General features: G+C 44.4%; 1 protein-coding gene and 1 long non-coding RNA gene across 3 annotated transcripts; one reads left to right on the top strand and one right to left on the bottom strand.

The window, feature by feature from the left end:
- Nucleotides 1–542: 542 nt before the first annotated feature.
- LOC6044325 (IWS1-like protein) lies at nucleotides 543–8,005 on the top strand. Its single transcript, XM_038248085.1, has 7 exons — nucleotides 543–717; nucleotides 831–1,594; nucleotides 1,651–1,749; nucleotides 1,809–1,907; nucleotides 1,964–2,961; nucleotides 7,448–7,562; nucleotides 7,629–8,005. Exons 1-7 carry the CDS (start codon nucleotides 702–704, stop codon nucleotides 7,749–7,751), a joined length of 2,214 nt encoding a protein of 737 aa, XP_038104013.1. The 5' UTR covers nucleotides 543–701; the 3' UTR covers nucleotides 7,752–8,005.
- Nucleotides 8,006–9,122: 1,117 nt separating this feature from the next.
- Nucleotides 9,123–12,366, bottom strand: LOC6044783. 2 transcript variants are annotated; one of them, XR_005278152.1, is made up of 5 exons: nucleotides 12,091–12,366; nucleotides 10,904–11,089; nucleotides 10,012–10,852; nucleotides 9,285–9,942; nucleotides 9,123–9,232 (listed from the first exon to the last, which is right to left on the bottom strand). It is a non-coding gene; the product is annotated as an uncharacterized LOC6044783 (long non-coding RNA). The 2 variants fall into 2 exon arrangements; XR_005278153.1 differs by lacking the exon at nucleotides 10,904–11,089.
- Nucleotides 12,367–12,460: the final 94 nt, after the last annotated feature.

Raw genomic sequence — 12,460 nt, 5'->3', positions numbered from 1 at the left:
TTTATTTCCTCGATTTCTCTAAAACCAATCAATATTTTTGCAAGCTTCAAAAAGCGTTTTGTAGATCTGAACAAAACCTACAAATTGCTTTTTAAAGATTGCAAAAAGGTTGCGTCGTTCCAGAAAAGTCGACAAATTAGAATAAAACGTAAAGCACCGCGTGTTATTATTATTGTTATTATTTATTGTATTTATTGTTAGGTTATTGTTTTCATCGCTCTGATGGATTTTCCTACCAAAAAATCATTTCAATAAAAGCAAATGCATTTGTCTAAATTAAGTTTTATGTTACACTCAAACCCCGATGGTTTGGTTTTTAATCGTGTTTTTTACCGTTGTACATAAAAATTGACATAGGACTTTAGTACCCAATTGCACACATGTTAAAAAAAAACTCTCAAGTTTGATTGAAAATGATTTTCCCACTGTGCAAGCGTTACGTTTCCCACAGTTTTGCCGATTCCCCTTGCGTCTGATTCAGACGAATCAACGACACCGCATCTCTCTCGCTCTCTCACACACACTTGCACATTTTGATGACGGCTGAGAGCTGTGCGTCAGATCGAAAAAAGAAGGCACCGCATTCAGGATCGCAATTTGTTGGAACAAAAGCTGCCCATTTCGGTCGAAATTCCCCGGGGAAAAAGTGCCCGTTCCTTCGGTAACCTGCTGCAGAACCTGGGCGGCGATCGTTCCTAGCGATGGAGTCCGAAAATGGTAAGTTTGGCGGGGAATTTGGGCGTTTTTTCGGGTGGTCAAAAATTTCCTCTTGCGCGACCTTGTGAACCATCTTTTTTTTTGACTTGATGCTTCCTCCTCTTCCAAAATAGACGTTTCCACCGAGCGTCAATCGGTCTCACGGGAAGCGACTCCGGTGCGGGAGGATGGCGAAGGCGGCGGTGACGAAGAGCAGCGAAAGTCACGGTCCCGTTCGCGGAGTTCCAGCCCGGCCAAGTCGCGGTCGAGATCGCGCAGCGGAAGTGCGGCCAGTTCGAAGCGTTCGCGGTCCCGATCGGGCAGTCCGGCGGCGGACACAACCGGTGGGGAGCAGCAGAATACCACGCACGATGAGAGTGTGGAGTCGAGGGAGAGGAGTCGGTCAAAGTCGGGGAGTCCGGTGAAGAATGGGGAGGCGGCGGCGGCGGCGACGGACAGGTCGCGGAGTGGAACGCCGGCTTCACGCAAGAGTCGCAGCCGCAGTGTGGGTTCGAATCGGTCCAAGAAGAGTCGATCGAGATCGGGGTCACGATCGCCGTCGAAGGCAAAATCTGGCGGTTCGCGATCTAGGTCGCGGTCCAAGTCCGTGTCCAAAGCGAGGTCTGGAGGCTCGCGATCCCCCTCGAAGGCACGGTCCGGCTCGCGGTCAAAATCCAGGTCACGCTCCCGGTCCAAGAGCGGTTCTAGGAGCCGCTCGGGAAGTCGGTCCAAGTCGCGCTCCCGGTCCAAGAGTGGAAGTCGGTCCAAGTCACGTTCGCGCTCGAAGAGCGGTTCCAGAAGTCGCAGCCGCAGCGGAAGTCGCTCAAAGTCTAGGTCCAGATCCAGATCCAAGAGTGGCTCGCGAAGCCGGAGCCGCTCGGGAAGTCGCGCAAGTTCGGTAAGAAGTGTGGAAATCTTGGAAGTTTTGTTGATTCTAATAAATTCTCAAAACAGCGCCGCAGCCGCAGCGGAAGTCGCTCCAAGTCCCGCTCAAGATCCAAGAGTGGCTCGAGAAGTCGCAGCCGTAGTCGTTCAGGAAGTCGCGCTAGTTCTGTAAGTTTGTTGAGATCCTTCTTGAAGAATCACGCAATTAATTTAAACTCTTTCAACAGCGTCGCAGTCGTAGTCGTAGCCGCAGCGGAAGTCGCTCAAAGTCACGCTCCCGGTCAAAAAGCGGATCGCGCAGTCGTTCCGGCAGTCGGGCCAGCTCGGTATGTTCTTTCAGCTTTGTCAATTTCTCGTTCTACAAATCTGTGTCCTCTTGCAGAAGCGTAGTCGCAGCCGTAGTTCGGGCAAGTCCCGCAGTCGGTCCCGGTCCAGATCCAAGAGCCGTTCGGTGTCTCCGTCGCAGCGCAAGAAGCGCGCCGCTGTGCTGAGCGACTCCGAGGACGAGGGAGGAGTGGACAAAACGCCCAAGAAGCGCGCAAAAATCACAGACTCCGACCACGAGGGTGAGGAGTTGGAAGCGGAAGCGGAGGCAGCTGCGGCGGCCGCCGCAGAAGCTGCTGGAACCGGAGAAGGAGGAGAGGGCGAAGATGCGCCCGCCGAGAGACCCCTCGTCGACGAGGGTGACTCCGACGATGAGGGAGTGCGCGAGGGACGGGGAGCCGACTTTGCGTCCGATTTTGACCTGATGTTGGCCCGCAAGCGTGAGGAAAAGACCAAACGGCGCAAGAAGAACGACATCGATCTGATCAACGACAACGACGACCTCATCGCCCAGCTCCTGCAGCAGATGCGCCAATGCGCCGAGGACGATCGCATCCTAAACCAAGAAGGTCGTCCGGCCACCAAAAAGATCGCCATCCTCAAGTACGCCATGTCGCAGCTCATCAAGAAGGACCTCCAGCTGGCCTTCCTCGAGCACAACGTCCTCAACGTACTCACAGACTGGCTCGCCCCACTCCCCAACAAAGCCCTCCCCTGTCTCCAGATTCGCGAGAGCATCCTCAAGCTCCTAACAGACTTCCCCTGCATCGACAAGTCCTACCTAAAGCAGTCCGGCATCGGCAAAGCGGTCATGTACCTGTACAAGCACCCGCGCGAAACCAAGTGGAACCGCGAGCGGGCCGGCAAGCTCATCTCCGAGTGGGCGCGGCCCATCTTCAACCTCAGCACCGACTTCAAGGCAATGACCCGTGAGGAGCGGCAAGAGCGCGAGCAAAAGTCGATCGGAGCGAGGGCCGGCAAGAGCGCCAAGGCACCGGAACCGGCCGGCCAGAGCAGCTCCAGCAAGAAGGGACTGCCGTTCACCGAGGCGGACAAGTGAGTATCGGGCTCGATAGGGTGGCCACTAAAGTCGGAAAATTTGAGGGAAATTCGGGAATTCAAAATATTCTTTTTTGAAAACTTATTTTAAGAATTTCAGATTTGCATCGACTGACGATCGATTTTTTTTTTTTTGGAAAAGGTCGTATAAACTGGATTTACAAAAAATAAAAACAATCAGAATCTAAAAAAGACAACAAAAAAATCAGAAATTTCAAAAAAATCATTATAAAGAATTGAATTTTAAAAATTTTAAAAAACTAAAGCTTTATTTTTTTTACTAAAAATAAAAAAATCAGAAATTTTAAAGTTTAATTTTTTTTTTCAATGTCCAAATTTTTTTAAATAAATTAACAGATTTAAAAAAATTAAAAACTGTTTTGAAATAGGGGAAATTCGAGCCAAACATTTCATTAGGGCACAAAACCAAAAACCGCGATTCGAGAAAATCGCTTGCAAAAAGTGGACAACTTGTTTCAATTCCTATTTTAAAAAGAAGCTTGACTGTTGGTATTTTTACTGATGATACTATAAAACACATCATTATCCTCAACTCTGCTTAAATGCTTCTTAATTTTTGTTGATTTTCGCAATAAAACTCATAAATTAAGAAAATCTCGTTATTAGGCCCTTTTAACTTTCCGACTGTTGTTCATGATGGGCCCTTTCTAAATGCAATTTCGAAGAGAGCTGAAAGGGCACTAAAGCGCTGTCACCGCATTGTTGTTTGGAATGATGTTTACGGGCCCTTTTGTTTAGTTAGAAATAATGAGGAATTCAGTAGAAATTTTGATAATTGGTGAAGTTTTGTGATTAAATAGTATAAATAAGGTACGTGAAACATAAAAACTCTTCAAAAGTGTACTGAACAGCAGCCGCGGGACCGTATTAAATATTGTTCTTTTGACGAAGTTTTTCACTGCAGAAATCCTTGGTGAAAAGTAAACCAAACTTTTTTTTGAGGTGAATTAGTGTTAAGTATGCATGAAAAGTTCACTTTATAACACAAAAAGTTCCTTAAGTACGAGAAACTAACGAAAATAAAAGGGCACATTTGAACTTTTTTTGGTTTGCAGTGAAAATGGTTATGTGCCCTTTTGTGTTTTTGATTTTTTCAATAGGAAATTGTTTGTTATCAATCTGATTCTTGGAGGGCATGTAGGGAGTGTACTAATGAATGGAATAGTGGAATAATCCCGAATGTTTACGTTTTGGTTTTGTGCCCTAATGAAATGTTTGGCTCGAATTCTCGTATGTTTGGCAGGTTAAGCACTCGCTCCTAACTCCATCCAATTTGCTGATTTTCACTATTTAAACAACTAATTTTGCAAAACTTTTGATAGAAACTTGCTTGCTCACTTCTTATTGAGCTATTTATCACTCCATATCAGTTGAAAACGCTTATAATTAGCTTTAATTGAATGTCAAAAATCTGACCTGCCAACATTAGAGGCACGCTGGAATTAGATGCTGTTCCCCTAGTAGTTTATGCAACAAGTTGCAAAAAGAGGATTTTTTCAGCGCGAGCCGTACATTTATCCGACGAGGTTCACCGAGTTGGATAAATACGAAGAGTGCTGAAAAAATCAAGTTTTGCAACGAGTTCCATACAATTTTTCTTTTGCAATTCCAAAAAACACACACTGAGTGAAATTTTATGTCAAATTTTCATGTATTTTGTCAATAAATCGTTCAAATAAAAAAAATGTTGAAAAGTGTTACTTTTCGAAACAAGTGCTGAAAAGTTCAACTTTTCAGCACCCATTTCAGTGCTGAAAAGTAGAACTTTTCAGCATTTATTTTGAAAAGTGTTGCTATTCGATTCTGTTATTTTTAGTACAGAAAAGTAGGCTATTTCGTCGTTCAAGAATGACAAGAAAAGTAAGTAGTTTCACGACGGAATTGCAAAATAGTAGTTTATGCAACAAGTTGCAAAAAGAGGATTTTTTCAGCACGAGTCGTACATTTATCCAACGAGGTTCACCGAGTTGGATAAATACGATGAGTGCTGAAAAAATCAAGTTTTGCAACAAGTTTCATACAACATTTTTTGCAATTTCAAAAAACACACACTGAGTGAAATTTTAAGTCAAATTTTCATGTATTTTGTCAATAAATCGTTTAAATCAATTTTTTTGAAAAGTGTTACTTTTCGAAACAAGTGCTGAAAAGTTCAACTTTTCAGCACCCATTTGAGTGCTGAAAAGTAGAACTTTTCAGCATTTATTTTGAAAAGTGTTGCTATTCGATTCTGTTATTTTTGGTACAGAAAAGTAGGCTATTTCGTCGTTCAAGAATGACAGGAAAAGTAAGTAGTTTCACGGCGGAATTGCAAAAAATTGTTTTATTGGACCATAAAAAAAACTCCAGAAATGTTTGATAATGCTGCAATTGAAAAATTATAAGAAATTATTAATTTGAAAAAAAACAAACATTTAAAAATTCTAAAATCAAAAAATTCAAATATCAAGGAATATTTTCTAACCTAAAATATGACTCCAAAAGTGTCTGATTTTATGGCGGCATTTTTGAATTTAACAATCACAAAATTTAACAATTTTAGAATTAAAGAATTTGTAAATTAAAAAAAATAGTTCCAGAATTTTAAAATTTAATTTAGAATTTTTGGTTTTCTTTTTTTCTTTATTTTTTTTTTGTGTTTTTAAATTGTACCTATGATTATTTCTCTAGAAGAATTCAAGGATGGAAAGAGTGTTTTAAAATGCATCAAACTCCTTTCCAGTTGTTTTGCAATCAAACGTTTCCAAAATATCCAAGTACAGTCCAGACTCGATTATGGGACTTTGGATATTCAAATCACGAACAAAAAAAAAAAAATAGTTTGCTATTTTTGCCTTCCTCACCTCAATGAGGAAAGGCTATAAAATCACTCGAAAATCGAAATTCTTAATTTGACCTCTTAGACCCACCTTCATGTATACCTATCGACTCAGAATCAAATTCTGAACAAATGTCTGTGCGTGTGTCTGGATGTGAGTCCGTGCACCGAAAAATATGCACACGATTATCTCCGGACTGGCTTAACCGATTTGGACCGTTTTGGTTTCATTCGATCCGTCGTGGGGTCCCACAAGACCCTAGTTAATATTATGAAGTTTAGTGAAGTACTTCAAAAGTTATGCTAAAAAAAAGATTTTAGCTAAACTTCTGAAGATTGTAAAAAGGGTGGTTTTTGGAAGAAACCCCGTCATGCTACATATTGTTAAAAATGTAATTGAAAGACCTTTCCAATGCATTCAAAAGATTGAAGATCTAACAACCCCATCAAAAGTTATGAGCACTTAAGTGTTATTTATACACTTTTTTAAGGCCGGATCTCAAATATTTTGATGAAAAAGCTGTCCGGATCTATCATGCGATCCATCGTTGGATAGGTAATCAAAAGACCTTTCCAATAAGCCCAAGAGATTGAGGATCTGACAACCCTATCAAAAGTTATAAGTACTTTAGTGTTTTATATACACTTTTTTTAGGCCGGATCTCAGATATTTTGATAAAAATAAGTGTTATTTTTTACACTTTTTTGAGGCTTTGTAGGGTATTCACTTTTATGAATGCAAGGAAGGCACCAACCACCTAAAGGTGGATTAAGTAACGTTTTTTAAATTTATTTTCTTACTTTTAACATCAAATTCAAATTCTGTGACCCTAATTTAGTCATTTTTTTTCATAATTTAATCACCGCCATTTTGGCCGCCATCTTGGATTTAAGCATTAGGAACCACTTTAGAAAAGTTTTGGGGTCACACTTAAGCTTAACAATCAAAAATAAGACCTTTAACTGATTTTTTGTCGTGATTTGATTATCCGAAGAGATTTTTTTCCTGGTGGTCTTTTTTTTTTAAAACGTAGCTTTGGAGCACAGTGTGGATTTGATTGCTATGCTTATGATGATTTTTTGTGAGATTTTTTTTTTTTGCAATGCTGTACGCTGAAATTTCAAAGAAAATCCAAATATTTTAAATGCGACCTTTTTATTTTTTTATCTTTCCAGAAAAAAAATGTTTTCAAATGATAACAGTTCTATTTCCATTGAAATATTTTTCAAAGTAAACGTCGCCCCCTTCCTCACGTCGGTTGATGATGATCTTGTAAACAAGCAGGATGGACTGTTTGTTTTCGGTTTCCACTTCTACTTTGGCCCATTTGATTTGTTTTGCTTGAATTTGGGTGTTTTTTTTTTAATATTTGACACTAGAGTGCCCAGCTCTTTGAGGAAGGTGAGGCAATAATATGGACGTTTTGAAAAATACGTCATTTGTGGACATTCCCTGACCAAATTTAGAACAAATTTCTGAGGGGGTAACTAGTTGCCCCACCCTGTGCACGCTAGTGATATTTGAGGTCCGAAAAATATAATAATACAAGGGTTGACGCAAAATGGAATTTGCGTGGCCACCCTGTAACTCTCTTGGGGCAATTCTGAGGAATAACTATAATTCAACTGTGATTTCTTTTTCAGGGGTGCCCTCCGGCCGGGTGACAAGGGATGGGTCCAGCGAGCCCGCGTCCCGATGCCTTCGGACAAGGAGTACGTCGTGCGGCCAAAATCAACCAGCGATGTGGACATGAGTCGGGTAAGTTTGCGCGAATCCGTGATTCCAAACGAGTTAAATTTGTTAAACCCTTTAAAATTTTCGCAGATTACCAAGAAAAAGATGAACCGTTACGAGAAGCATCTGAAGAAGTTTATCGACGCGAAGCGGCTCAAGTCGTCCCGGCGGGCGGTGGAAATTTCGATCGAGGGCCGCAAGATGGCACTGTAGACTAAATAGTACTGTTTTAACTTAATTCATCCTTATAAACACTTGAGAAAAAAATACTGGAACTTTATTTTGAGAACAGCAGGAAGGAGGCAGAAAACATTTAGATAATTTGTGGTGTTTTTTTTTACTTTCATGAGTATTTTTTTCTTTTTTTCATTTGTCATTTCAAGTAAAATAACTTACTTTTTCTGTATTTTTGCTACGAGGACAGGCGAAGACTTGAATAATACATTGAACAATGTCCCCCACGTGAAGCGAGTTATTTTTGAACTACTCTATCCGAAATGTCCCCCTCAACCAATCGATACAAAAGTCAAGAGTAACTTTCTAGATCGTATCAATAATCCAACACAATTGAGTATTACGTTGGTCGTTTGCGGCAATCGATAGAGGAAGCAATTTTGTTCAATAATTCAATAATTGAGGAAAAAAGTGAATTGCCGCGTTTACAATTCATTAAAAATGTACAACACAAAATGCACCCACTCATTCTCCGCGAAACAGTTTGATTGAAAGATATTGGTCGCAAAAGTGTCCCACACGCTTACCAAATAAAACCAAAAAAATGGTAATTATCATGATTTTTGGAGTTCAACTCGAATAACACTTTTTTTGGTAAAGTGGGTCGAACTGGCAAAATCATGATTTTCATGATTTGCCGAGTTCGAGCTGGGGAAATATTTCACAGGTTTAGAGGTTGCCTATCTTCAGGCGCTTTTCGATTTTTCTTTTGGGTTTGAAATAAAAACTAAGTTTAAAATAAATTAACAACACGGCGCTATTTTTATTTTATTATTTTTACTCTAAAATCTCAGACAATTATAAAAAAGTATGGATTTTGGAGTTAATGTTAGTCGACTTCTTTAATGCTGCACCGGGCAGGATCGCATGGGACAACGAACGGCCGGCAGTTCCTGCTGCAGCCGTAAATGGTTCGCCTCGTCAGATTGCGAGTGTTGCTCCGGCGTCCTTGACCTGCTTGACCATGCTCATGAACTTTTCCTGCTCGTTCTCGCGCATCTTGCGGTAGTCCTCGGCCGAGGTCACATCCAGCTGGGCTTAGGCGGCTCGAACGGGTCACGCCACGAGATCGGCCCGCAGTGACCATGCCGGAACACCTTCACCGTGTGGTCCATGCTGGTGAAACTCCAGGATGCAGCGCAGCTCCTTCTCCGAGGCGTGATGAATGCTGGCCGGACCGTTTGGCTGCTGGAACATGCTTAAGCTACCCGCCGAACCGGTGCGAATGTGCGCTGTAAATTTTGGAAGTTGTTAAAATTGATCCTTGGACAATTGAGTTGACAAAACTTACTGTGCCGGTGCACGGACGTAAATCCCCAGTCGATCTTCCGACCGTGGGTATACATTTTGAGCCGCAGGAAGTCGATGCGGCCGCTGAGCCGGGCCGCCACAACCTTGTCCCTGGTCAGCTTGATGTTGGTGACCCCGTTGTTGGAGGTGTGCTCCGTCTCGTAGATGCCCTGAAACAAACGCACCTAAGTTATCTGCCCGACTTGAGATCTACGAGCTTACCTCAAGTTGCCGGTGGTGCTGTCCCAGAACTCGAGCCGCCTGTCGGCGCACCCGATCACGATGAGTATCGAGAAATTAAAAGTGAGAGTGTGTGCGTGCAACATGGAGTTAAACTCTTCTGGTAAAGTCCTTCTTGTACTGTGCCGCAAAGTCAAAGAGGGACGGATCCTTGCCGGTTTTCGGTTCTTGGCTTTGTTCGGACTGGTGAAGTTGAACTGAAGCTTCTTTTTCAGCTTGAAGGCGAAGCTCGTTCGGGGTAGATTTCCTGCATTCTGGTGATGTTCGTGTTGGAGGGTTTGCCTTTGATCAGCATAGGTCCCGTTGGCGATCGTTGGCCCTCCTTGCGTTGCATGTCAAAGTAGTTGTTCCGGTGGATTTCCGCAAGCAGTTCGCCATTCGTTTTAAAGTGACCTTGTAAACAGAAACTGGCAATCATGTTTCGTCCGTTACGAGACGCTCGACGCGGTGGTTGTGACCGTTGACCTGGATGGGAACGCCTTCCAAGACGCGATGTTGCTACTATGGTTCCTGCTCGTTTTCACTGTCCGCGGTCCAGCTGGCTCGCTACTCAGCGTTGTTCCGGTTGCACATACAGCGGTACAGCATCATCAACGACGGTACGACTCGTTCCGTTGAACGTGACCAGCTTGCCGCCGAACTGTGAGGGGTTGAAAATTTTAGGTTTTGTTTGTTTTTGTTTAGGTGGAAGTTTATGATGGCGACTCACCCCAAAGCACGCTCCCGTTGGTCACTTCAACCACTTGGGCGGTCGATTCAGATCGTTGCAGGTGGATTGCGGCTGTCCTGCGAACGGGTGAACCGGCTCGTGCCTGATGCTGTCCATTCCGGGGAACGAATCTGCGATTTTGTTCACCATCTGCACCTGGGCGTGCGCTCCGCCGTTGATCGAAAAAAAACTGTTACGTTGCCTTCAAAACTGGAACCGGCGATGGGCACCGGGTTGCGTGGACACCAGGCCACGTCAAAGTTCCACTGGTTGGTGGTCGCGAGTTCGGAGAGGATTTGCTCGTTTTGCTCTTCGAAGTTTTGGTACCAGCAGTTGATTTTGTTGTCTTTGCCGCAGGAAGCGACAAATCCTTCGAGCACCAGTTATGACCGAGGACACCCTGGAATGTTTTGGTGGGGGCAGTCGCGTAGCGGAGATCCTACAGGGAGGGGGCCCGATCTTCTGCTACCCACATCTGGGTAGCCACTGCCGGGTGCCGCTGGATGGCGCGCCAACTGACCAACAACCGTCAGTTTGATGATGGGTTCATTCTAGCGGAGATCCCAGATGACACAACGCGAGATGAAGACGGAGGCCAGGATATGCTGGACCTGTCGCTTCCATCCTCAAACGGTTGCGCCTGCGTTCCTGGGCCCATCGGCGCCACCGTGATGTTCAGATCCCAGATGAAGATTTCCGACTCCGACGCTCCCGTGGCCAACTGTTTAATCTGGTACGGATTGAAGTCCATACTGCGCTCCGTTGTGTTTGTCCTGCTGGGCTATCAGCGCGTTCTCACCGGCCAACAGCTTCGAAGCGCCGTAAACCTGGATGACACCACCTAAAAACAAAAGGTTAGTTACAGATATGCTTTATCAAGAATAAGTTTTACCAGTTTGAGGGTGGTCGAGTCCGGAATGCGTACTTTGTAGGGACGAGGGATCCATCGCAGATGGTGATAAAAATAATACGAAAGGACGGGACGGTTCAGCGAACCCCATCGCAAACCTGTGATGCGGCGATGTTGTCGTTCGGGCCAGTCTGGCCCTAGGCACATCCATGCTGGAATCAAAAAGATCTTCGGGAAGTGAGGTCTTGCAGAGTATTCGTATTTTTCTGAAATATCATAAACCTGTCCACCGGTGGAAAGAATTCTCTTGCTAAACCGGCGGAAGGCAATGCATCCACCGGTAGACGGATTCCTTTTGAAAAACCTTGTCCAGTAATCCGTCCGCCGGTGGACGGAACTTTTACGCCAACATTGGGAGGTAATCCGTCCACCAGGGAACGGATTCCTCTTGCAAAATTTTGTGCCGTGATCCGTCCACCGGTGGACGGAACCTTTTCGCCAACATTCGGAGGTAATCAGTCCACCGGCGGACGGATTCCTCTTGCAAAACCTTGTCCAGTAATCCGTCCGAAGGTGGACGGAACCTTTTCGCCAACATTGGGAGGTAATCTGTCCACCGGCGGACGGATTCCTCTTGCAAAACCTTGTGCCGTGATCCGTCCACCGGTGGACGGAACCTTTTCGCCAACATTCGGAGGTAATCAGTCCACCGGCGGACGGATTCCTCTTGCAAAACCTTGTCCAGTAATCCGTCCGAAGGTGGACGGAACCTTTTCGCCAACATTGGGAGGTAATCTGTCCACCGGCGGACGGATTCTTCTTGCAAAACCTTGTCCAGTAATCCGTCCGCCGGTGGACGGAAACTTTTCCCCAACATTGGCAGGCAATCCGTCTACCGGCAGACGGCTTCCTCTTGCAAAACCTTGTGCCGTGATCCGTCCACCGGTGGACGGAACCTTTTCGCCAACATTCGGAGGTAATCCGTCTACCGGCGGACGGATTCCTCTTGCAAAACCTTGTCCAGTAATCCGTCCGAAGGTGGACGGAACCTTTTCGCCAACATTGGGAGGTAATCCGTCCACCGGCGGACGGATTCCTCTTGTTAAACCTTTTCGCCAAAATCGGCAGGTAATCCGTCCACCGGTGGACGGATTCCTCTTGTAAAACCTTGTCCAGAACCAGTCTAGACCGAACCTTTTCGCCACCAAAAATCCGTCCGTTTTACTTACCTGAAATCCAACTCGAAACTTCGGAGCACAAAATTCAACCATAAACAAAAACATTTAGGGCGAAACGTTTCAAACGAATTTCAAAAAATTCGCTAAGTCCAAAATCGCACTTTTGGGAGTTCGCTTAACAGAACTCGTTTTTTGGTAATTTTCACAGTTTTTCGAGTTCGCGAAATCACACTTTTTTCAGTTCGTTTAAGCGAACTGTCAAAAGTGCGATTTCTGAACTCCCAAAAGTGCGATTTTCAGTAACCGTGCACGTGTTGAGCACGCCGCCTCCTTTGACCGATAGCAATCGCCGCGCCTCATCGTACGATGCAGACATGCGTGGCATAAGCGCCACCACCGGTTATCTCTCTCTCTCTCTCAA

This window comes from Culex quinquefasciatus, chromosome 1, assembly GCF_015732765.1.
Source record: "Culex quinquefasciatus strain JHB chromosome 1, VPISU_Cqui_1.0_pri_paternal, whole genome shotgun sequence".
NCBI lineage: Eukaryota > Metazoa > Arthropoda > Insecta > Diptera > Culicidae > Culex > Culex quinquefasciatus.
This window is presented reverse-complemented; position numbering and strand designations above follow the sequence as displayed.